This window comes from Monodelphis domestica, chromosome 1, assembly GCF_027887165.1.
Source record: "Monodelphis domestica isolate mMonDom1 chromosome 1, mMonDom1.pri, whole genome shotgun sequence".
In the NCBI taxonomy this organism is placed as follows: domain Eukaryota; kingdom Metazoa; phylum Chordata; class Mammalia; order Didelphimorphia; family Didelphidae; genus Monodelphis; species Monodelphis domestica.
In genome coordinates this window covers 664564207-664591555 of record NC_077227.1, presented here as the reverse complement: position 1 = coordinate 664591555, position 27349 = coordinate 664564207, and the positions used below count along the sequence as shown (strand labels likewise).

General features: G+C 34.0%; 1 protein-coding gene across 1 annotated transcript in view; it reads right to left on the bottom strand.

The window, feature by feature from the left end:
- The window catches only part of LRPPRC (leucine rich pentatricopeptide repeat containing), a 128738-nt gene that overhangs the window by 43361 nt on the left and 58028 nt on the right, over positions 1-27349 (bottom strand). Inside the window, exons 15-25 of the mRNA XM_007476882.3 lie at positions 24025-24052; positions 21760-21817; positions 20655-20761; positions 20367-20444; positions 20047-20091; positions 19447-19560; positions 18299-18429; positions 17180-17265; positions 15578-15779; positions 4904-5028; positions 3038-3144 (exon numbers count right to left, since the gene is read on the bottom strand). Coding sequence (XP_007476944.1) covers positions 3038-3144; positions 4904-5028; positions 15578-15779; positions 17180-17265; positions 18299-18429; positions 19447-19560; positions 20047-20091; positions 20367-20444; positions 20655-20761; positions 21760-21817; positions 24025-24052 — 1081 coding nt within the window. The remainder of the gene's footprint in view (positions 1-3037; positions 3145-4903; positions 5029-15577; positions 15780-17179; positions 17266-18298; positions 18430-19446; positions 19561-20046; positions 20092-20366; positions 20445-20654; positions 20762-21759; positions 21818-24024; positions 24053-27349) is intronic.

The window sequence follows — 27349 nt, the reverse complement described above, 5'->3', positions numbered from 1 at the left end:
AAAATAAGATGGATACCAGGGAATTAGGAGCCTGGGGGAAAATCACTAGAATGTGGAAAAGAATTATGGAAGAAATAAGAAACTGCCCCAAACTAGCTCTTCTCACAGGAAAAGGCTATCACTTTGGCAACAGAAACAATTATGAAATGGGCATGGGCTAAGCCAGTCAAATTACAGTAAACACTGAAGGTAGGATTTCCAGAGAGGGTGAAAGGAGTGAAATCTCAGAAGGAAAAAGGGAGGAGTAACTGAAAGCATCAAGGTAGGACAGGGGAAAAAAACAAACCTTAAAATGCATGTAAAAATGGAGGAGAAAAGGGAACATGAGACTCAAACATTTCTATACAGTCAGTCTATTCTCCATAGCTCTGGCTAAAGTTCTCTAGGCTCATGAAAATGGGAGGAGCAGAATGTTCAAATGCTGAGAAGCTGGCAATGCAAGCCTACAGAAATCTCTATAGGGTAAAAAAAAAAAGTACTTTATAAATAAATGCCACTCCACAACCCTGGAAGGCCATGGCATGTTTACGGCCAAGCAATATGGGGCACAGGGTGGGGGGAGGTGTTCCCTAGAATAGTATCCTGATCTCTTCCTCACCACAAATCTGTAAGTGCTATCAGATTAAGACTTCTTAAATACAATTCTGATCATATTATTACTCTGCTTAAAGGAAACAATACCTTTCTATTGTCTTCTATTTCTCATTTTTAGTTTTTAAAAGAAATAAAAACTTCCCTCATTTATTTTTTAAATAAGCATTTTCCGCCTCAATTCATATATTTACTAAGAATCTTCCATGTTCAAAGCAACATGCTATTTGCTATGGGGAAAAACAAAAACAAAAAAACCAACACAGTACCCACCCCTCCATGAGGAGTTCACAGTGCACCTATGACCAAAAAAGAAAATCAAGACTTCAATTGCTATTCTTACATTTATATATAAACTGTGCCTGTCCTTTCCTTCACTAGCCCTTGCAGAGAGACTAAAATAGCTAGTATACTATTAAAAAGTGTGACATAAAAATGAAAATGAGCATAAATCTTTAAAAAGTCAATCCGAGAAACAGTATAGCATTGTAGAGAGGAAGCCTGTCTCGGAGTCAGAAAGATGCGGTTCTAGTTCCTCTGGTGGCCTGTACTAGTGATGTAAGGTCTCTCAGGGACCAGGCAACTGAGCAAGAATGTAAACTAGAGACAAGCTGCCCATCTTTCAGAGTTTCCCCACCACGTCTCTCCCATTAACAATGACATCCCAGGTCTGGGCAACACAACCTGAAGTATGATATAAAGGAAAACAAATCGGGTAATTCAGTTCTCACTCCAGCTAATGACTGCTTGTATTTCTGCTGACAGCACCATCTTCTTTCCAGTCTCCCAATCTGTTACCTTAGCATTTGACTCCTAATTCTACCTTATCTCCTACATCCATCCAAACAGCTGACAGATCCAGTCATTTCTTCCATCAGAACAACTCTTACTGCCACCCTAGTTCAGGCATTCATCACATCCCAACTAAATTCCTGCAACATCATCCAAACTGGGTCTCCTTGTCTGGAGCATCTCTCTCCCAACTCTAGAATATCCCATATGCTGCTTGCATTTCCTAAGGGCAATTTTGGCTGCTTCCTTTGGCTTCTAGGACCTAATAGAAATAGTTCTTTTTAGTTGTGAAAATCTTAAATAGTCTGACCCCAGATAATGGGCCAGATACTCTGAACATTAACCCAGAGAATTGCCCTCTCTCCCTTTTGATAGCATAAAAGTATTATCTTCTGCATAAAACTTTTTAAAAAAATCCTTACCTTCTATCTTAGAACCACTACTAAATCCTGGTTGCAAGAAAGAAAATTGGTAAGAGCTAGGCAACAGGGTTGTAAAAGTGACTTGCCTAGGGTCATACTGCTAGAAAGTGCCAAAAGATAGATTTAAACCCATTTCATTTGACCTGGCTTTCTACCTATTGAACCACCTACTATCCCCTGCATAAAACTTTTGCTATTTCAATCAACAACTAATGCCTGCTCTCTCCAACTATCTTCCCTTTAACTCTTTAGTATATGTCTGTATATATTTGCTTTACATGTAAGGTGTGTGTGTGTGTGAATTTTGTGAAGAGGGTAAAGTAGCAAATATTTATCATAATATCCTTTCTTAATATAATTACTTTGCACACAAGATTTCTCCCTCATTAGAATATAAACTCATTGATAGCAGAGACTGTTTTCATTGATTGTAATTGTATTCCCAGCACCTATCACTGTAGCTGGCATATAAGTAGGGACTTTAAATAGTTGTTGATTCACTAATTAGTATTTTACCTGAGACAATTAAAAAAAAAAAACTAACTCAGTAGAGAGATACAAGGTTTTCTTTATGAGACCCAAAATAAGGAAGAGAAAAACAGCCTCAATTTGGCAACATTCTATCACTGTCCTTTTGACTTATCAATTGCACTTAAGTAAAATTTCAATCAAGTCTAGATAAAATATACTAATCCCAAATAGACTAAGTTTGTCACCTACCACTTCCTATAAGCTGCTTACCATAGGAGGGAAAAAAAAAGGAGAAATGCTAAATTAAATGCCAAACAGTTGCAGAAAGCACTTGTTTGGCTGATTAACTTGTAGACAAGCATTACAAATAAATCTGAGCCTGGTCTGAGGCAAATTAAATTCCAGTGCTTTTAAGAACAAAGAATTCCTTGGCAAAGAGGATTAGCAACTTTACACCCAGGAATGCCGGTTTAATTTAATTGTTCCACAATCCAAGATTTAATATGCAAATATCATTTTGATATATAACAGTGAAATTAACAAAGTAAGGAAACAAATTTAATATACAACCAGACTGTCTCTTCTGAACTGTAATTATACACAATAAAGAAACTGGCCGAGTTCTTTTTTCCTTCATTATTGGGATTGAATTCTATTAACATGAATCAGAACAAGTCTAATTAAAGGTTAAAATTTTTAAATGTATTCTAATTAAGAGTCTAAATAGCTGCACGATTAGACTACTATAGTTAAAACCCCACCTCAATGATCTTCTTGGCCTCTTTGTAATTTCCTGTCTGCATGAAGGCAAAGAAGAGATCATAGAGCATTGTCATTTCCCCTTGCTCTTGAGTCACAAAGTCCATAGCTGGGAAGGACAAGAGAAAATAAATTAATCTACTATAACATGCATGTAGACATATTTTATGAGACAGAAGCCTCTTCTACCACAGAAATATACAATGTGATGGGAAAATTATCTTATAAACTGTTGTGTAGGGAAAATTTAAATGTATGACAAAGCCTTCATCAAGCAGCTTTTTTCCCCCTTTATGTCCAACAGACAAACATCATGAGCATCTCTAGAGCCTGCAAACTAAGGAACAAAGTTCCTTTGAGTGAGGAAATGGCTTGAGTAAGAGCTCCTCTGGGGAGGGAAAAATATGAAAGAATTCTACAAAGGAGAGCACAAAAAGTGTAGCAAGAATATTTTACCACAGTATCCTCTTTTAATATAATTACTTCTAATAAATCCTTTTCTATGTCTAAAAATAACTGTGGTTATCCTCCCAAAATTTGGACATGCAACACAAAAGCAGTCAGTTACTATGTCTTTTACAGAGAAATCAAATATCGTGTAATCAGAACTTTTCTGAGTTGAACATAAAAATACATAAGAATAGATGAGACAATGTATCATCCTATTTTTTTCTCTTTCCTTTAAAAAACAAAAAAATTTTGCTTTCTATTTTAGAATCAATACTGCGTATTAATAATATTGATACAATACTGCATATATAAGTTCCAAGGCAGAAGAGTGGTATGAGCTTGGCAATGGGGGTCAGGTGACTTGCCCAGGGTCATACTAAGGTTAGGAAGTATCTGAGGCCAAATTTGAACCCAGGACCTCTTGACCTATAGGACCGGCTCTCAATCCACTGAGTCAACCAGCTGCCTCTCCTCTTTATCGAGGTGAGGAACTATGACTCCCCTCCTTCCCTTGTCAGATTCAGGTAGAGGTGCTTGCCACCCACTTTCTTATTTATTCTATATTCTAAACAATAAGCTTTTATAAAGCCAGGATTGATGCTAGGGTGGCTCAGTAGATTGAGAGCCAGACCCAGAGACAGGAGGTCCTAGGTTCAAATCTGGCCTGACACTTCCTAGCTGTGTGACCCTGAACAAGTCACTCAACCCCCACTGCCTAGCCCTTACTGTTCTTTTGTCTTGGAATGGATACACAGAATTGATTCTAAGACAGAAGGTAAAGGTATTAATAATTTTAAAAATTATTATCCATAGCCAAAGAAGACAGTGTTGGAATCTAAGTAAAGATCAAAGCTTGCTGTCTTCTACTTTATTTTCTTGATGAGATTTGTGCTATATGTGTGACATGTGTTGTCTTCTATCATGACATGAGCAATATGGAAAGATGTATTATATGAAAGTCTAGGTATAACCTATATCAGACTATTTATTGCCAGGGTGGGATGGAGGTGGAACATGGAATCCAAATCCTAAAATATCAAAAAACACTTTAAAAAATTGTTTGTAAATATAACTAAAAAAATAAAAATTTTAAAAAAGTTTGATATTTTAAAAAAGTATACAGCATGGTTTGCTATGTGGGTTGGAGAAAAATGAAAGTGTTATAAAAACAAAAATATCAATAAAAATTGAAATACATATTCTAAATGTTTAACACCTCATTTTTCTGCTCATATCTTTGACTACTAAAAGATTAGTTTAGGGATTCAGACTGGATTTATGATTTTATTAATATAGTAAACTCCCACATGAGGTACTTTTTAGTCTTAGATCATTCTTTAATGTTCTTGGTTCTAAGGAAGTTCTACCAACTATGCTATACTGAGGATTTTTTAAAAAGTAAAATAAAGAAAATAAACCTTTTTGAATTAAATCTGTTTCTCCTTTTTCTATCAGTTTGCATAAGACTTCATGGATCTTGGGCATTATGCCGTATTTTTTATAGCAGTCAACAGTGGCTTCAAGAGCTGCAGGTATATCATCCCTTAAAAAGAAAGAAAATGACCAAATGAAAATTAGGAAAGAAAAAAATTGAATAACAATACCAATGTTGAAGAGAACTTTCATATTTTTAAAAAATCTGCTATCTTAATAACAACAGCTATTCAAAAATACTTTAAAGTAGGAAAAAATAAGAGGTCTAAGCACTGACATTTAGATATTGACTGACAAAACATTCAGCCTTTGTATCATCCTTGCTTTTTACATAGTAATTTGCCATTACATATTAAAAAAATTGGTAAGTTGTGAACATGCAGAACAAATGCTGATGTCTCCCAACAATCCATATTTAGGTGCCACGGCTAGATAAAGTGAATCCAAAAGCAGAATCTTCATATATTACAAAAATATTTTTCCATTACTACATCATTATTAATCCCCACAAACAAATACAATAAATGTTCAAGTGTCCATGTATCCTCAAAGACTTGATTATTTCATTTCATCACACTGACACTTCTAGGATAAGGTAAATACATTACTATGTAAAACCGAAGTTCATAACCTAAAAAATATATATGACAAAGTAATTATCTTGAGAAGAAGCAAATCTTTCGGGACTAGAGTGGGGTAATGTTAGACCTATGATTTCATTGGAATCATAGTAACAGGAAACTCTTAGTCAAGAAGATCCCTCTATGATGTTTGGCAACACTTTTTGCAACTTAGTCCTCCAAGAATTTCATGCGTCACTGCCAAGTTAAATGGCTGGCACAGTCCTTTCAGACAGAAGCAGATTATCAATTCACTGTGACAAATGAACTAAAGAAAGAGACCACAGTCATCTATTTAAGAGATCTTCATTTTACAGGCTAGGAAACTGATAGCCCCAAAGGGTAACCAATTTGTCAGTAGCTGAAATAAAATGCAATTGCATGGCTCTTTTTAATATATATGTCACCTCAGCTGATTCTCCTGAGAATCAGGTTATTTTTTTTTAAACCCTTACTTTTGGTCTTAGTAACAACTCTAAGACAGAAGGGCAAGGACTGGGCAAATGATGTGCCCAAAATTGGAAAATGGGGGGCTATCCCTCAATTGGGGAATGGCTAAACAAATTGTGGCATCTGATGGTGATGGAATACTTTTGATGAACTGGAGGAATTCCATGTGAACTGGAAGAACTTCAATGAATTGATGTGGAGTGAAATGAGCAGAACCAGGAGACTGAAAATATTGTGGCACAATCAAATGTAATAGATTTTGCTACTAATAGCAATGCAATGATCCAGGACATTCCAGAGGGACATATGAGAAAGAATTCTATCCACATACAGAACAACTGTGGGAGTAGAAACGCAGAGGGAAAAGCATAGTTCGATGGGGATATGATTGGAGGTTTTGATTGTAAAAGATCACTCTAATACAAATATGAGTAATATGGAAATAGGTTTTGAGCAATAATCCAGTGGAATTGCTTGTCAGATCCAAGAGGAGAGAAGGAAAAGGGAAGGGAGAGAACATGAATCATGTAACCATAGAAAAATATTCTCAATCAATCAATTTAAAAAAAAGAAAGAAAGAAATGACTTGCTCAGGGTCACATAGCTAGAAAGTGTCTGAAGGCAGATTGAACCCAGGTCCTCTTGACTCAAGGCCTAATGCTCTAACCACTGAGCACCTAGCTTTCCCAAGAACCACTGGTATTAACCCCTAAGAAATTCTGCTTCCATGTCTACAGCTAATAAGTGGTAAGACTCAATTTCTGGGTTTTCCTGACTCCAAGTCCAGTCTTCTTTCCACTAAACCATGCTGTCTCTCCATTCCACCTTGATCCTTGCTCCAGATATCCTCCTTCCCAATCAGTCAACAAAATAAAGAAAAAATAAAAAAATAAAAAAGAATAAGCTGAAGAAACTGGAAATGTTGAGAGTGGCTATGATAGTTTCTTTTGAGTATTTTAAGAATCATCCTTTGTTTTGTTCCATTTTTTTCTGGGTTATGTTGGCCTTCCTTTGAATCCTCAGAACTTAGCACAGTATCTAATAAATAATAGCTGCTTAATAAAATTTATTGATTGACTGGACCTTTAAAGGCATTCCCAGAGATAATCGATAGACATTCCAAAGAGAAAATTTTAGATTGAACAAAAGGAAAAAACTTCCAATGATATTAAATATTTGAAAAATAGGTTGGGTTGCCTTAGGAGAAAAGTAGATTCCTTTTTTTACTAAATATGTATGAACCAAAGCCAGACTCTTACTCAGACACTAGATCTAATGTAGAATTTTTTGTTAGGCAAGGTGGTATAAGACAAGTCCTAAGGACTTTTCCAATTTTGACATTCTGTAATAATGTTTAGGTATTGTTGTTGCTATTCAGTTATGCCCAATGACTTCTTGAGACCCCGTGGGTCTGCAGCACACACCAATACTATCCAAGAATTTTCTTGGCAAAGATACTGGAGTGGTGTGACATTTTCTTCTCCAGTGGATTAAGGCAAACAGAAGTTAAGTGACTTGTGTAGGGTCACACAACTAACAAGTGATCAAGAGTGGATGTGGATTTGAACTCAGATCTTTCTAACTTTCTAACTCCAGGACCAGTACTCTATCCACTGAACATAGTTGTCTACTAAGTTAGAAAAGCAATTTATGGGAAAAACTTGTGAGTGGAAAAAAGTTATGGCTCAAAACCACAAGCTTTTCAGAGTGAAAGTAAACGATTTCACACATGTGCAACAGTTTGGACAGAACTACTAAGATTCTGTCCATTATACAAATGATCTGTTGCTCCAAATTGAATGACTATTTTTATCAAAATTAGGATTTTCAGCTGTACTTTGGAGTAAAATACACTTGCAGAAGAAACCCTAATTTTGTTGCAATAACACTGACACCCCGTGAAAATGAGCCGATGGTGGAGCTCGCTCCCCCTTTCTCAGCTCCACAATGAGCCCTGTTGACAGCGCATCTTCTGGCACCCCACAGAGGCATGTGGATTTTTGTCATTTGGGGTGAAGACTAAATTACAGGTTAATTTCAAAACTGCAAGTAGATGCTGCAGGCTAGATTACTGTCATACAAGAAAATGCTACAGTAGCTACCAGAGATAATATAAAGATTTATATAATCACTCTTTCATCATGCTTTAGATTTGAGTTCAGTTAGCATCTTTCTATACATCCATTTAATTAAAAGCTATCCATTTTTTCCCCAAAAAAGAAAATCATGAAATAAATTTGAGTTTTGGTAATTAATTCAATCTGGGGAAAGAGGGGGATAACTCTACAGTTTTATTTCCACATCATAAAAGGAACTTTTTTTTAGTCAAAGCAATCAATAAACAATTGAATAATTGTTCCATCAATCAAAAAGACATGGTAACAGTCTCTGGCCTCTAAGTGTATGCTTCTGAAGGCATTAATATATTGTGTGAATATTATATTATATTAAAATATTGTGTTAAACAAGACAAGAAATAAAATAGAAATAATTTAGATTTTTGTTGCTAGTTCCATATGCAGATAAAGGATTATCTTTTCGTTGCCAACAAAATAAATAAGGGTTGTGTAATGAGATCCTTCATGCAAAATTTTCAGAAAAATTAAAATGCAATCAAAAGTAGACCTGTCAGAGCCTTTCCATATCTAAGATTTGTTATTTTCACTTTTGACTACCAATCACTTGAATTAGAAAAACATTTAATGCATTCCTTACAGCACAATATATCACTAAAAGTTTTGCTATCATAGCTTACAATTACCTTACATAGAAACATACCAAGACAACACTTTCAAATAATATTCTCACTATTGTGGTAATGATAAAATAAAGAGATTGGGGTTCCATTTTGAGAACTTGTATAGAGGCCTCAATACTGCTTCACCTATGAGACCCTAGAAAAATCTTTTAATTTCTCTTATAGCCTCATAGTAATTAAAGTATAAAAAAAGCAGATCTTCATCAAGGAGCTTCAATGTCTTTACCATCATCTCCAGAAGTCAATGAAAAAATAAGGAATGTCACTAACTAGAAAGCATGTTTATTACTCAGTAGCAAATTAGAGCAGCCACAGAAAAAGTAGCAAAAGGAAAATGTCTGTATTTACTAATTTGGGTCCAATTTATTATATGTCTAGCTTCAGGGAACAAAAATAGATTCTGAGGTTTAATTCATAGACTTTTATTCATTCATTTATTTTCAACTCTATAGCTGAAACCATTCTCCAAGTATAACAACAGATACATGAGATAAACTAATATGGCAGTCATCACATGGCCCTTACATAAGTTTTATATGACACGGCTCTATAACACGGGTTCTTAATCTGAGGTCCGTAGGAAGATTTCAGGTCTCTGAACATGGATGGGGGCAGAAGGGGGGTTGGGGGGGTGGGAAGAGTTAAGTATTTCCATATGATTACTTTCCTTTGTAATCTTCTGTATTTTATTTTATGCATTTAGATGTATTAATCTAAAACAAGAATATGTTTTACCCGACTGTAAATGGGGATCATGGCATAAAAAAAGCTAAGAATTCATGCTCTAGGGGGCAGCTAGGTGGCTCAGTGGCCTAGAGATGGGAGGTCCAAGGTTCAAATCTGGCCTCAGACACTTCCCAGCTGTGTGACCCAATACTTAGTATTGGCTCCAAAATGAAAGGTAAGGGTTTAAAGGAAAAAAAAAAGAGTTCATGCTCTAAATCTTCAGAAATGTTAATTTTGGGGAAAAAAAAGTTTTCATGTTTGTTAGTACTTCAGTATTATTCCTATAGGGAAATTTTAAAACTTCTTTTTCAGCATTAGAGTACTCAGACCAAGTCTTCAAAAGAAGGAAAAGTTGAGGAGAGAAGAGGAGAAACTGAGTGGGGAAGAAGAGAGTGAGGTGGCTTGTTCCTGGACATAGAGTATTAAGTAACTTACCTAGGATTCTTCCAAGATCATTTTTTAACAAATGAAGCCTGTATCTCTTCTACACTAAGGTAGAATACCTCCTCCTGTGATGTTTTGTGTTTTAAACATTGTGCTTTTATCAGACATGGAAGGAGACTGCCCATTCCTTCAAGAAGACTTTCATTTTGAACAATGAAGATAATGAAAGGGAAAAAGTGTAACCAAGTTTAAATTTATTTAACCTCAAACTATCTACTATATAAAAAATTAATATGTGCCGGCTACATGCTAATTTAATTTGAACACAAAGGAATACTAACAGGATTTGGAGGCTAATAAGTAAGTGGGAAAAAAAACAGCATAGATTTGGAAAGCAGACATCATCAGAACTTAAGTTTACCTGAGTATCAAATTGAGAGATCATTTGAATAAGTAGGCTTCACTACAAAAAACTAAAGAGGAACTTTTGTTAGCCTATGCTATCAAAAACTAAACAGGTTTGGGTTAGTGAAATTCCCTTTCTTTCTACATCTCTTTATACATAGCCTTTAACTTTTATAAATAGATTTATTGAGTGAACTCCTATAGAGTGGCATAATTTCTGTATTAAATGTAAAGAAATCTACCAGCTTTTCAAAACATATTGCATGTTGCCAGTATTTGTTCTATTACTTATTTATCCTAAAAGGCTATTTAGAAATAAAATTGACATATGTTCTAATAATCCAAATTGGAAGTATGATAGTTATGTTTGACCTATGAAAGGCATAAAATTTTTAGTTATTCCAGTCACATTTCTTTATAAGGTAGGCTCAATTAAGCCAAATATAGGCTCCATAAGAACTTGAGAAACTATACTTATAAGGACCAATGGCAAATGATCATAAACTGTTAAACCTTATGTCATTTTTTTCTATTTTCCACAGAACCTTTGAACCTAAATGATTTACTTGCAATAAATAACTTTCCAACCTAGAAAATATGCTTGATTAAAAATAAGACTCTAAATATTTATTTTAATTGGAATGAAGTGCTTCAATGTTATACATAAAGCTTTAGTGAAGTAGCAATTTACCTAAGGGTTTTACTGATTGAAAAGCTCTTGAATCTGAAAAGGGGGTGGAGGGGTGGGGTGAAGGGGGAATAGAGAGAGATGAAAGGAGACTCTTGGGGGGGGGGGGTAAAAAGTTTTTTAAAAATTCACAATAAAAAACACTTAAAAACAAATCCTACTCTATAAATCATAAACAGATGTTAGTGTGAAGGGAAATCAATTCAGAAAGAGGCAATCAGCTTTACAAAAAATTATTCTGTTAAGAAAACCAGCTCTTGAAAGAGCTAAATGTTTTTTTTTTCCTCCTGTTCATCAGCTATAACGAGGAATCTTCAAGGAGACTGGTGTTGCAATTACAACTAATCCTCCCCAAAAAATTAACTGTGTTGAAGGCTTTGTAATTTCCCTAGGTACAATTTAGCTGTCACTTACTTTAAAATTTACTCAAACATGCGTTCCGAACAGCACTAACTTCACATGTCAAGTGCTTTCCAGCCAATTGAGTCTAAACTGGAAGTCGGTGTTAAACAACTGAATGATTAGACAAGATAGCTCATTTCCCTGCTCTTTTGTTCAGAATAAAATGCCACATTTACATTATCAGGCTCAACAGGATTTTCTGACAGAGGGAGAAAAAACCCTAGTGAACACTGTCCGTACTAAGCACATGAAGCCTGTCATTTACCAATCATCCTTCAAAAAGCAATAGCCATGAATGTAACTTAATTACGACCCAATGATCCTTGACGAAAAATCATCTTATCACTGTCCTGTCCCCCTAGGGCAAATGAACCACTTTTGTCCTTTGGCACTGATGATGCTAAATTCCTAATTGCAATAATGGAGTAAAAGAGCCAAACCTCCTTAATTTCCTTACAGCACTTATAGAATTTTAAACTAGAAAGCATTTCATAAATAAAGGCAATATTCAGCTAAAACAAAAAAAAAAAGGGATAAATAGAGCAACTATTTTAAGAATAATGTTGACTGATTATACAAAATATTTTTAAAGGTGCTTTTTACACTTATTGCCTCATCTTTTTGAAATGCCTTTTGAACAACTCACACTTAACTAACCAAGAGTTTTGTGTGTACAAATAAATCAATTCATGGTATACTTACATATCCTGTGGATAAGACACACACACACACACACACACACACACACACACACACACACACACACACACAAAACACAAATTTTCTCAGAAGAATCCTTAATGGATGGCACAAATTAGAGCATCTCTGATCACCTGGATCTAATATAATCCATTTAAATAGTTTTATATATTTTTAAAATGTAACGAGGCCAAAATAGATTGGACAACCATGAAATATGTAAATTAAAAACCATACAGGAATTGTACCTAACAGACATGGTTTTATATTATCACTTCCTTTCTCATAGTAATAACTCGACAAAAGTTCTTTAAAAGATATTTTTAAATAACTTATCTATCAAAATATAATGAATAAAAATCATTTCCTTAAATCATGCACTATTTCAATGAAGGAAATAAACCAAAAAATGAGCTTTACTAGGTTAAATAACCTGTAGACAATGCAATCTGGGTTAAATAACCTGTAGACAAAGGTCATATTAACTGTTAACATTTAAACATCTACTTTCTAAAATGCCATATACTAGTGAATGAAAGCAAAGACTAGAACTGTTTTATTCTCTGAGCTGTTTTCCCCTTCAAGGAAAAGATTATTAAAAGAGGCATAGAAGCAGCTAATTTTTACAAACCTTATAGTTTTGCAAATCTGCTAATATTTGAGGTTTCCCCTGGACTGCTGACTGCAGAGAAAAAACATTACCCCCATATATATCCACAAGGATTGTTGTATGTTTCAGGTAACACGGTCCCAGTATGAACCTCTCACCTTGTGATGCAATACCATCAGAGTGACTTAAAAAAAAAAAATCCCAAGACCTGAAAAAAATTTTAAGCTTATATCGTTCTGGGGAACTCAATCTTTCAAAATGTTCAGAATTAAACCTCCCAAATCACATCCTTTTAAGATTCTTTTGCAATACTACTCCAAAAAACTGTTCTGGTTTGAATGTAAGGATGAAGAGCTATATCATGTTCTGAGTTTTTTCTGATAAATCTATCTCAAGTTTAAATATATAGGGCTCATTTCTGGGATGAATTGGCACACCTGCTGCAATCAATTACATTATATTAGAGGAGATTAAAATAAACTTTATCAAATGAAATATATGTGGACGTTTTTGTTTTCAAACAGGATGAACTGATTAAATAGTTGAATGAAAAATAAGCCTACTACATCTGATAGAGCTAGAAAATAGTTTAAATATATAAATCCAGTCTTTTCCAACATTTCACCATTGTGACTCATTACTATTTTTTGCTATTAAATAAAAATACCTTCATTCCTAAAAGATACATACAAAGGGGTCAACAAGTGGCTTGCATTTTATTATATATTTAAATGCAAGACATTTTAATGGAAATGCTTTTTTCTTTTAAAATTTCTCTTAAGAACTGATGGTAGATAAACATATGACAAAAACTCGTGCAGGGAAAGATGGGTAACTACCTGCTGTTGGGCTGGAGGCGTTGAAGAGAAGACAATATCATTTAATGGCAACAGTTTAGGATCCCAAATGCCTTAAGATAACAAAAGGAGCAAAATTTCAATGGTCCTATTAGGCAGTCAAATATTAATGGCACTATACAAAGAGTTGGCCACATATATAAACCAATCACAAGGTTGGGTTACAATAGCAAACATTACCCACTATCTTTATTTTAGCTTGAAACTCAGTGTATCCCTTTTCCTATTTTCTCTGAGTTTCCATTTTAGCTTGCCAAATCCTTCTCAGTTCACGAGCCCCATCTGCAGACCTTTTCAGGAAGAAGTTTGAGATCCCCTTTCTGATCAAAGTATTTCTATTTATAAGATATCTCTAACTAATATGGCCTCACTCCTTTCACTGGTACTTATTTTATTTCTGCCTAGTAGTGGAGAAATGTTTAATACTTCTGGGCATTGGGCCCATTTTAATTAAATTCTTTCTAAAGCCGATGTAGAACCTAGTTGCTGTTTGCAGAGATGGGAGGCTTTATATAACCCCCCCCCCCCCAAAATCTAGTAGGAAACATTAATTATAGGATTTTCATTTGCAATAAAGGCTGTGACTAAAAAAGCTCAATATCCCAATAGCTAGTTGTGTCAGTAGTTCTTAAAAAGGATGTAAGCCTGTGAGATTGTGAGGCTTACGATTTGGCCAACGGTCCCACACCCCCACAATTCAATTTGAGAATTTTCTACTAGTCAATGCAAAGCAAGTCAAGGTCACTTTACAAACTTTAATACTCAACTCACATTCCCTGAGTTAAAATGACTTCATTTCAATATTCATTCCTAAATGGAGGCTTATTTGCTTTGGAAAACTTAGTTTTTAGATAAGAAACAATGAAATTCTCTATGTCAGATATTTTGGAATTGTTGCCTCAATTTGCCCATCTTGCACTCTCAAAATTCTGACATTCAAACATGGAAATATACACGTATACTATTATCAGTAAAATCAATTTACTGAAAACAGATTACAAAGCTCTAAAGTATGGAAGTAAATTCAGAATCTAGAAAATAAAATGCAAACAACCAAAACAAAGAAAGCATATATGTATATTATTTTCCTAAGAAATATGTCCCATTACAAGGCCCTAAGTTGATTTCTACATATCAAATTGTTCTGCAATGAAGCAAGTACAAAATATTAATTTGCTCTGCAAGTCTCTATGTCATTAACTCATAGCAAAGGAAAGTCTTCAAACTTAACAATTTCTTGATTACATCAAGAAAATTAATTTTCTTCACTAAACAATAGTCAGGGTTCAAAGACAACTCCTAAATATTTACATAGAATAGCAGTATTGGAATATACAATTACAAGAAAATACCACATGGAGACGAAAAGATGCTTCTACCTCATTACCAAAAGAGTACAATTATGATGCTATAATGAAAAGCCCAGAGGACATTATTTTTTACAATAATAGCAACACTTTAGAGAAACTAAAATTGGGAGTAAGGTTAGGAACAATTTAATCTTCATCTGATCTATCTCTACCTGTTTAAGAGAGAGAGAGAGAGAGAGAGAGAGAGAGAGAGAGAGAGAGAGAGCCAACATTTGTACTGTGCTTGACAATGCTGTAGAGTGTTATACGTAGATTATCAACCTGGTATGAGCTGCAGAACCACTCTGTGAGGCAGATGCCACTGATCATATTATCCCCATTTCACAGAAACGGAGAGGGTAAGAAGCAGATGGAAAAAGCCTATGGGAAGGCTGAAGTGAATAGAAATTAAGTAACTTGTCCAAGGCAAGAACACTACTGTCAGAGGCAGGATTTAAATCCAGGCCTTCCTGGCTCTGAATTTTATTAGGTTTATTAGGTATAGCAGAAGAAAACTGGGAAAAAAAACAACTTATTTTGTGAGTCCTCCTGGGAAAGTAGAAATGAAGGGTGTTTTTTATTCACATTATTTCATAGAAAACATGACAGATTTTATAACACCATAGCTGATTTATATAGAGCACCCCTCCCACCCTGAAAATAACCGATCATATTTTTGAAAACCCATATCCAAATTTCAATGAACTTACTTTTCAAGGTGAAGAGTAACCAAGGGGGAACATAGAGAAGTGCTTGGTTTTGCTAACCCCAGGGTCATGATGGTTTCATGTAACTGCTTAACTGTTTCAACTTTTCCTAGTAAGGCTGCTTCATTTAGGATGTGGAAAAAGGCAAGTCTGTCTTTGAGAAGAACATCCTTCTCTTTTATCTCCTTTAGAATGTTAATAGCATCTACAATGAAGTAACACAAAAGACCCTTAGGTAATTTCATGTAGGGAAAACAAACTGCTATTAAAACAGCATTTCAAACCCAGCAGGAATGCAAATTCTGGTGTATAATGCCGATTTCAAGTTAATTACTACTTGCATTTCTAAACGAGACTACAATTATAAATCCACAATAGCATGGTTTTATCATTTCGCTGCAACTTTGACTACAAATTATAGATAGAAACCGTGTGCCCACTCTGCACCACATAACCCTGTACAGTGTGCCCTATAGCTACAAGATCCCACTAAATGGATGCTTTTATCGTTCAATGCTAACATCTGCTAAATCACACCATTGTTTCTTCAGCAGATGGCTTGTCAGGAGGCCAGATAATAAAGATGTGTTTACACTGTATATACAGCCAGACTAATGGTCTGATACCGATAGGGCCTGTTTGCTGTGTCGATACTAATTAGCCAAGCAGAGCCAATGAAAGCTTTCCAAAAGACTGAATGTTAAAACATTAGGTTCATTAAGCTTCATTAGGAAGGGAGAAACAAACATTTTTGTATATGGAATAAGCGTATTTTTATAATGTTTTTCTTAATTATTATACAGGCAAAATGTTTTGACCATTTTATGTTCTAATACTAAAAGTAGATTAATCTTTAAGCATAGTTTTCAATGTTGTGAATGCTCCCATGGGGAAAAAGGCAATCTTCCTATCTTTCCCATACATTTTTCACAAATTATAAAATACTGACTTCTGTGGAAAAATAACCAAGAGATCACAGTAGCAATTGGCACATATAAATCAAGGAAACTTCAAATCAAGACTAATATTACCAAAAATGATTAAAACAGTTTTTACTTCAGTGTCAGTAAGAAAAATGGACTACAAAAATTGGGGGTAGTTTGAAATTTGAAAAAAACAAACAAAACTTGGTTCAAGTATAGATATTTTAGTGGAAGCAAGAGGATACAGAGAGAACTCTCAAAGTTATGATAAAAAACACTGCTCGTTCAGTTTCCCTATAAGGTTATGTTTCTAGGTTTTATGTTCCACCTTCAAACCTTCTTAAGCAAAAACAAAGCCATTAGTGTAGGCACATAACGCCATTTGTGCCATAAGTCATGAGCTTCCAACTCGATCCAAGCAGCAATGCTAATAAGAGCTAGCTGCAGAAATGCAAAAGGCACTGAGCTGTGCAAATGTAAATGACAAGCTTGCCAATCCATTAAAACTAATGGCCTGCACTGTCCAAGCATCTCTGGTTGAATTCACATGCAAATTTGTATGCAAAATGTTCAAGCACTTTGCAGGACATGATACACCATTAATATCAATTCACATTTTATTCCAGTGGCAAGATACTTTCATTGTCCATTTCTATTTCATAGTCAAAGGCAGTAAGCATACCTAGGAGTCGGTCATGTTTCACCAAGACTTTCACAAGAGCCAAATATTTGCCAGGGTCAAGGGAAACTGATGAATCAATTCGGTCTCTAAAAAATAAAAATGGTAATATTTTAAAAGTAATCAGGAATACTTCGTTTTTCTAAGGATTCAAAAGACATTCCAAGCCCTAACGTTAAAAAAAAAAAGAAAAAGAAAACCAACCATGGATAGCTCCAATAGAAAATTAGACTTTATGATGAATTTTAAATAACAAGGAAAAATGATCCAAGCAGTTGGCTGGCTGATACTTATATTGATTTGACTTCTCAAGAAGGATCTTCATATGATATGAAACCTATAGATTTTATTATGTGAGCAGTAAGGGAAAAAAAATATCAGGTGGGAGACCACAGGTAGAAGACATTTTATATGTAGGTAGACAGACATGCTTGTCAGTGTTGAACTTTTTCTCTTTGGTAAGGCCTCTTAAGAGGAAAAAGGAGGAAAGGAATATTTTCAAATATGACTATGTAAAACAAAAAGGGAAAATAAAGTGTTTTTAAACAAAAGTTGAAATAGTCTTTTTTAATGATTCGCCTAAGCCAATATTCAAAAGTACTGCATATACACACAGAAACATCAATAACAGGATCAGTTTACTTTAGCTCACTCTTCACCATGAATATTCAACGATAAAGACATACTGTTAAAGGTAAAGGAGTTTTAGTAGGACAAAGATGTAAAACAAGTGATCAAAAAAAGCTGCCTGACAATCTAGTTGCCACTGGATGTTGTTAATTCTCTTCTAGTTTCCTATTTGACACCATAATGAGATTTCCCCTAGAAGCTGGAAATAGGAGTGTCTGTCAACAAGCCTTATGATAGAGTCTTCAACATTGGCTGCCATCTTACTGTAGTGAACAAGGAAATACAGAACCAGTGAAGATATAAATTGGCAAATGGACAAATAAAAACCTTTTTAATGATGTGGTCTGAAATGCTGGAATTTTTACAACATTCAATATTATGGAAAAGGAGAATTTAAGACCACAGAAGAAGGTTATCAATCAGCCTGCGTAATTCAGTCAGGGTTGTGTATCAGCATAAATCTTGAGGACGTTCCAGTGCAGGAGTACTTACATTTGCTGTTTCAGGTTCAATGCATCTTCTGCATTATTGTGTCGACAGCATAGATTTATTAAAGCTGCATAACCACCAACAACCATGTCAGATTCATATTTTGTTTTTATTTCAAGGGCTTTCTGTAAATTCTAAAAGAAACAAAAGAAAAAATGTATACAAACATAAATGAGGAATATGCTTATTTTTGAGAGTACTGAGTTTTTCAATTGGTTTTATTTAACAAACTAATTATGTTTAAACTTAAATCAACTTTTACCTTTCTATGTAAAATGTTGTTTAATCAAGAGACAGATAAGCAAGGACTAAGTCTTTTTAACTAAAAATTAAAGTAAAATATATGCCTTCACATTCTAAAACCACCAAATTTTCTCATTTTTGTCTTTCATATAGTAAAAAGCAAAAAAAGAAAACCTTATAATAAAAAACAATCAAGTCAGTTGCAGCCCATTAACTGCATTTAATTTCACAAACAAACAAATCTCATTGAAAACCACCTCTTATAATATTTTCCCATTTTATATCAAGGCAAGACACAGTATTATCATGTGAAACATAGTTATGATTTTTTTTTTAGAACCATGGTTCTATGATCAAATCATACTGAACTAGAAATTCAACAAAAGTCTAGTGATATCCCACAAATTGCAGTCACAAACTAAAATGAATAAGAAGTACAGCTGGACGCCCGACGAATGACGGCAAGAGCCCCTTTATCTCAGAAAGAGCTTTCCTCCAGCAGGAAAATGGAATTTCAATCCCTGCATTAACAACCTACTAATATTTGACTTGCAAATGACTACTGCATGTATCAGTTGCTTGACAATCTAGATATAAGAGACCGGAGCCATGGCTTAAAAGGACATTTGGCATGTATGATAAACCTATCACAGCTGTTACTATCATTCACTTTGCAGATTATTGTAAACAAACTTCAGCAACCCCAAAACATGCCATTCAAGGTGTAGCAGAAATTAGTTAATCTTTTGTTTAATTATTTTTTGCACTCATATTTGATTTATAACCACCTAGCAAAGAAATCACAAATATTCTAGTTAGACGTGCTTAATATTGCTTATAAATAAATTATATTCTTAAAGAAAACAAATCTTGCAGTCTTTAAAAGCATCTGTAATTATTCAAGTTACCTCTTCTGAACACAGGAGCAGTATGAGTTGCTTTAAAACATCTCCTATGGGTTGTTTTTCAGTTTTCAGATTTTCAAGTTTCTGTTCCAAGTCACCTGCTTTTGCCATCAAAAACTATGAAAGTGAGAGAAATTCACCAAAAATTACATTTTGTGAGGAAATGACAATATTTCCTTGAAAATAAATCATTTAAAAATTCCTCCAATAGTACCAAGAATATGGTACATTCTTTAGGAAGAAAAATTTGAGACAACAATGTAACAAGTAAAAAATTTAAAAATTGGAATGGTACTTTTGCAAGGAGAAAATATTTGTTTCTTTTATAAATTACTTTCATGAGAAAAAGGAAAGTATGACCTTTTTTTTTCTACCTGTTGGAAAATGGAAATAACAGAAACGTACTATCTTGTCATTCATTCTTCCTCCCAAGTAAGCCCAATCTTTTTTCTTTCTTTCTCCTCTTGTATCTCTAAATATTATTCATAAAGGGAGGGGGAGAAGAAATTTGCTGCTAGAATTAAGTGGGTATTATAAATGTTTTTCTAAGGCTGTATGCTAAATATGATTATCAAAACATGAAAAATGTTAAGAACTTCTTACTTTTGAAGAGTCTGAAGTCTCTCTGTCAACCAACAGGGCCGCATCCTAAAATCCAGATTTATTATCATGGAATTAGTAACTATGTAAAGCAGATTTTAATTATAACTATTTATTTAGATTTTAAAGTCAAATTGTTCATTTCTTTTTAGCATCCCTAAAGGTGGAACTCAAAAATAACCTCTAAATTATAGTCAAGTATATAAATAAACATTTGGATATTTGCAGATTAAAAGATTTATTTTATAAGAAGAAAACAAATTTAAATATTTTATTAGTCATAGAAATTTATTTAAAATAGCAACTATTTCACACACACACACCTTAATTAATTCAGGAACATGATGGCTGTTCAGCCGATTACGAATGCCTTTGAAGATTCTTTCAGGAATTGCTATATTCTATACCAAGAGGTGGAGAAAAAATTATGAGTTTTGAAACACAACTAAACTGAAATTTGTCTAACAGAAATTATCTCAGACATAATTTAAGTCTCTAACTCTTCCATGTCATTGAGAAGTGGTCTGGTTGTACTTAAAAGCAGCAATTTCAAATCTAATAGATACATGTCAGACAGGACAGGCATTATGTTGCAAAAAATGAAATGGTACCATCTTCTTCAGCTGATGGAAGTATTGTCTCAAACGCTCCTCCTTGGCCTGTACCTCTGAGTCACTCATGCTGTCAATCAAGTTATAAAGAAAATAGCCAACAGCTTCTGTGGAAAAAAACAAGAGAAAGCATTCCACTAAAATTACTGAGACTGTCATGTTATCAAGATTAATTTATAAGAAATCATTTTGGTGTGAGATGTCACCCTGATGAGAGGCTCTGAAATGGCAACAATGATCACTGAGGCATAGAGATTATGTGGTTTGGGAGCACATATCTAACTGGTGAGTGAAAGGAATATTAATTATTTTCAGACCCAGTGACAGCTTTTCAGTACTGAATCTTACTTCAATCTATTTTTTCCACTACTGTATGACAGAAGTGGTACTGCCTCAAGGCCTCCCACCCTTCCCTGTCCACTACTGCAAATGGTGGCTACAAATATTGTGTAACATATATTTTTTTGAAGGTGAATAGAATGTATCATAAAAACTGTTAAAGGTTATGTAAGGAATGAAGCAATTATGATAGAAAGATTCCATAATCCTAAAGAAAGCTGGTTGTCAATGAAAAAAAATCAAGATTAAAAAGGATGTTTTGCAAAAACAATAATTTTCCTTTGCTTTCAAGCAGAAAATAAACAGGACCAGTTTTTAATGTTTTAGAAAGACCTGAACTTTCAGCAAGGTTGTTTTCCTCTGGAAACATGTACATTGACCATGCAAACCTGACCTAATGTTTCTATATTTCCTTATAAAAAACCAACAAAAGCCTTCGATACAAAATAATGGACTTTCCCCCAATTCATTATCGTAAAAGGGGAGATAAGACTAAAATCCCTACAACTGTATTTATAATAAAGAATTCAACAATGAAATAAAATTTAAGCTGGATAGGTGTCATAAACACATTTCATTCAATTTCTGAGCCAGGATTTTAATTGTAATTTAAAAAAAAATCATTACTCTCATAAAATGTTGTGATTATCATTTCACTTTTAAAAAAGAAGCACTCAGTGTTTACTGTTGTAATCCCTGTAGTCCCATCATTACACAAAAGAACGGATTTGTGGATAAGTTACAATCATAGAAATTGAAACACTACCAGTTGGTCCTGGAGGTGCCTGGCAATAACGTCCATCCGTGTACAAGTGTTCTGTTATCTGTTCAGACAGAATAATCATGAATTGCAGCCAAGAGAAGCAAACAAGGACAAATGCAATCTGAAATTGAATTCTCGAAATAAAGCATCTCTCCAGTAAGGTATTACTCAATACAGCATCATAGTAATTTAAGATGGAAAAAAAATTACAAAGAATTTTCCGAGGATAAATCATAAGTTTTCTTTTTAAAAGGTGCAAGTAAAAATGCTTTCAAGGGTAATTCAACAAAAATCTAAACCATTTTGATTATATTATCATTTCCTCACAAACATAATTACAAATAAAAATTACCTATAGCCCTTATGAGGTAATGTTTATAAGTTATTTGAGATTTCTACAGGAGTGAAATTCAAGCATACTTTCTTTTATCCCTTCAATTTAGAATTAAGCTACATGGAAAAAGATGAAATACATTATACCTTGCAGTATTTTAAACTAACTATGGTTTGCTTTAATCACTTGTAACACATCACATAACATTAAGCAAAAAATGTATGGGGAAGAGTCATCACATAGGAAACCCATCACCATTTTACTATCTCAAAAATTCATTTGTGAAAAGTTTTAATTTATTTCCCTTCAAAGGGCTAAAAATGCCACGATTTTATGAACAAAGAATGGCTGAACTACACATGCAAATCTTTCAATGGATAGTAAGCATCCCTATGTTTGATAGCATTTCTTCCTACCAATATTATAAATCATAAAAGCCCAGGAAATCCATGCCAGAGAATATGCTAAAGTAATACTAAAATAAAGAAAACCAACCCCCTTAACTTCATTTGCTAGTGTGGACTAAAAGCCAGATTTTAATGGTGTCCCATTACCCAAGTCTATCTTAACAAAGAAATGATGCCATGTACAATAAAGCTCCTCTGCAGTACTTTCTATTGATTTTCAACAAATACAACAGGCTATTAGCACATTGGGAAGATATATTTTTACCCCTACAAATCTTGTATAAATCTTATGTAAACATGGCCTATAACTGAGTTTTAGCAATATATTGCTTTAAGTTATTCTTTTTTTTTGCAGTTTTTGTGTTGAAACTATATTGTACTTAAGCTAATAAGCTAAAATATACTAAATAATACTATATCCAACCATATTTTCTTAAAATATGAAAGTAAATTACATACCACTCTCTAGGCATATAATATAGAATCACATTTATAATATATATAATATAATATAATATAATATAAAATCACAATTATAATAGCTTTGTTAAAACAACAATATCAAGATATACCAACGATTCCTAAGTATAGCATTTAAATAACATTTATTGAGGATAAACATAGCCATTTCCACATATAATTTCATTTTATCTGCATAACTATCTTGTGAAAAAGGAAGTACTTCAAATATCGCTAGTATCAGTAGTGGTATTAGTAGCATAGTATCATATCTATTTTATAGATGAGGAAATTGAGATAGAAAAGTTAAATGATTTGTTCCTAATTATATGGATAACAGGTAGGATTTGAATCCAGATCATTTCTGTCTGACGCTAGGCTAAATATTCTTACCAATTATTCCACTTTGTTCTCACCAAACATTTAAAATAGAGAAGTAACTTTTGATACTAGTAGAGTAGTGACCCTGTTCCTTCTCTCCTATGGATTGATAAAGAAAACTATGGATTTGTAATTAAAATCATATAGTTTGTGTATTTCAAGACATTATAAAACTCAAAACTTTTATTGTATTTTATTGTTATTGTAGCTATAATTCCACTTACCTATACCAGAAAATGGGCAAAAAGTACAACTTTACAAATACTAACACATTTTAAAAATATGGGGCAGTATGGCATAACAGGTTGAGAACTAGACCAGTTTTCAAAATCTTCCTCTGATAGGCAACTCTTTTAGATATTAAGTTGCAGAGAAAGTGATGAGCTCTATTGGTAGAGGACATTTTCATCTATGGGAGAGTTCCTTACATAAATGCAACCACATAGATCAAATCTACAAATAATTACCAATTCCATACTTAAATGCTATCACAGTCCTGTATGCTTAGAAGGTTCCATATGGAAGAGGAAGACCCCCAATTGTATACAGCTAAAGGAAGGATTTCTTTCTTGATCCATTTTGTGTTCAAAACTCTCGGTTCAGAATTCTAAACTTAAAATTTTACAAAATAAACACGCAATACTTACTTGATGGCATATGAAAGCTTACAGAAAAATTAGGACTTACCTTACTCCAAAGACTGATATCATTAGACCTGAAGAGGGCAGTAGAGGATAATAAATTAGCAAATAAGAGAATAAATTTTCTTTCTGAACATAGAATGTAATTCCAGAAACATAAAAGAAGTCACTCAAGGTAATGTACACAGTACAGATAAAGGCTTGTTACAACAAATATCACTAAATAAGAAAGGTTTTAAATCTGAGCCAAAATTCCAGGACAAAAGAATTGAGAAAATCCCCTGAAAATACTCGAACAAGATTTGACAAGCATAGCAAACTAAAAAAACTATTTTCAAAATAAGACCACATTTAAAACAGTTCCTCTGAACATTTAAGCTTCATGACTAATAATTAAATTTTTATAAAATAGAAACTAAATCAAATTGTAAAAAATATAATCATTTATCGTAAAACTGTGATTCACACAAAGACCCAACTGGCTCTAAAATAGGTACTTATTATGAAAGTACTAAAAATCTATTTACTTAGATTGGAGGGTAGGGTTGCTTATTCCTTTGAAAATTTTTTGAAGTAAAATATGTGTCTCTAATGCATTGCTGGTGGAGTTGTGAATTGATCCAACCATTCTGGAACGTCAACTATGCCCAAAGGGTGCTAAAAGACTGCCTACCTTTTGATTCAGCCATAGCACTGCCAGGTTTATACCCCAAAGAGATCATAAGGAAAAAGCCTTGTACAAAAATATTCATAGCCTCATTCTTTGTGGTGGCAAGAAATTGGAAAATGAGGGGATGACCTTTGATTGGGGAATGGCTGAACAAATTGTGGTATCTGTTGGTGATGGAATACTATTGTGCTCAAAGGAATAATGAACTGGAACGACCTCCAGGAATTGATGCAGAGTGAAAGGAGCAGAACCAGGAGAACATTATACAGAGCTGGATACATTGGGGTACAATCGAATGTAATGGACTTCTCTACTAACAGCAATGCAATGATCCAGGAAAATTCTGAGGGAGAAAGAACACTCCACATTCAGAGGAAGAACTGTGGGAAACACAGAAGAAAAACAACTGCTTGATCGCATGATTTGATGGGGTATGATTGGGGATGTAGACTCTAAGCAATCACCCTAGTGCAAATATTAATAATATGGAAATAGGTCTTGATCCATGACACATGTAAAACCCAGTGGAATTGCTTCTTGGCTATGGGAGGGGGGCAGGAAGAGGGAAAGGAAAGAACATGTAACCATGGAAAAATATTCTAAATTAATTCATTTAATTAATTAACCTGAAATAAATGAATAAAATGTGTCTGCTCAGTCAGTCAATAAATATTTATTACACTCCTACTATACACCAGGCTCTGTGTTGAGCCCCCTATATACAGAGAGACCTATCTACCTTCAAGAAGTTCGCATTCTAATGGGGATGCAAACACACAACCACATACATCAAAATAGAAAGTTTCAGAGAGAAGGCACTAATGGTGGGTAGAACAAGAAAAGTCTCTGAGCTGAGATGTGGAGGATCTCTCCAAACACGCAAAATAGCCAGTAAAAAGACCTCGAGTGGAAAAAGGGCCATAATGCTGATCCAACTCTTGTAATCAGAGACATTTGCTTTACATTGTTCTGTGATTTTAAAAAAATCTACTTATGAAAGTTTTCTCATTTTGAAAACACTATCTATATTAACTATTTTCTGAAAGCTTTACACAAACAAATCTCACTACCAGTCTATGTAATGATATGATACATTCTCGTCAGTGAACAGAATGCTATATTTCATAATTATTGTTAATATTGTTAATATTGTTAATATTATAAACCTGATTTAAAGCTGATTTGTACCACAGCTACATTTTTTTTTGCTCTAAATGCTATATTCACTTTTTCCACATTTGTACAAAGAACTGGACCATTCTAAAAACAATCCATAGCTTTTTTCAAGGCTCAGATTTTTCCCCACAATTATTTATTTACTTTGCACTCACCTATCTGTAATAATCTTTTTGAGGACAGGGACTATTTAATCTTTGATTTTGTGTCCCCTGGGTCCAACACAACGCCTAGCATAACAAAAGACCTTTTTTCCTCCTAGAAGACCATCACTTCCATTTCCATTAGAGAATGGAAAAGGTCTTAATTTCCTTAATAATTAAAGTTTCAAGTTCAAAATTTCCCCCAATACTTAACAAATGAAAGTACACTAAGATATTTTAACCACTTTCCCACCATTACACAGACTCTGTCAGAACAGACACTGTACTATGTACGTGGTACAAAGATACCACCACAAGGTTAAAGGTAATAGAAGGAATAGTAAGACAGGCAGATATAGCTAGATAACTCAGTGGATAAAGAGCCAGGCCTAGAGATTGAAATCCTGGGTTCAAATTTGACCTCAGACATTTCCCAGCTGTGTGACCTGGGCAAGTCACTTCATCCCAATGACTTAGCCTTTACCACTCTTCTGCCTTGGAATTCATACTTAGTATTGATTTTAAGACAGACTTCTTAAAAAAAAAAAGAATGTTAAGTCATACAGTCTTTATATTAAGAGGCAATGTGAATTCTCAGATACAAAGACTTGAACTGGTTCTCCAACCTATCAGCTGCCTATAAAGTATTATTAACATTATTGCTACCACTATGTAAAAACAAGAGAGCAGTGATTAAAATGTCTGACAGTATTCAAGATGTTTATGGAGAAAAAAATTTCTTGACAGAAAAAAGAAAGCTAAAACCTTAATCAGTGGATGCTTTCTGGTGAAGCCTTAGGGCAAATGCTAAAATTTTAGCCACTGGAAAAGCTTTAAATACTGCCTATTTCTCCTTTAAGGTGTCTACTGTCCCACAGAAAAATTGTTACTGCATGCACCTCTTTAAAATGACCTAGGTCCTCCTCTACTCTACTAAGGTTTATTCCTTAGTACCTTAGCAAAGAGGAGAAAAGAAGAAAAAAAAAAGATAAAGGAGAAAGATCAAGAGAAACAAACATCTGTTTATAACCAATCTAATGTGTGTTACCTGGAGATAAAAATGAACCTTTTTTTACTAGAAAGAGGCTCCTTTCCTGTACTTCTAAAAAGTTTCCAAATAAGTTTAGAGGTTAAAAATCATGTCATTTTTAAAAATTAGATTTAGCTTAGGACAATATTTTTACATTATAATTTAAGCCATTTTGTTTTGTGAAATATGAACATAGTTTTCCAAAGAATTGCCAATGCTGTATATGAAATAACTAACAATGGAGAAAAGGAGAGAGGGAAGGAAGAAAAAGATGGTCTGAAAAGTTGTAAAATTAAAATGATTGAACATGGCCTGAAGATGAGATGATGAAATGTGTTTTCCTCCTCCTCTG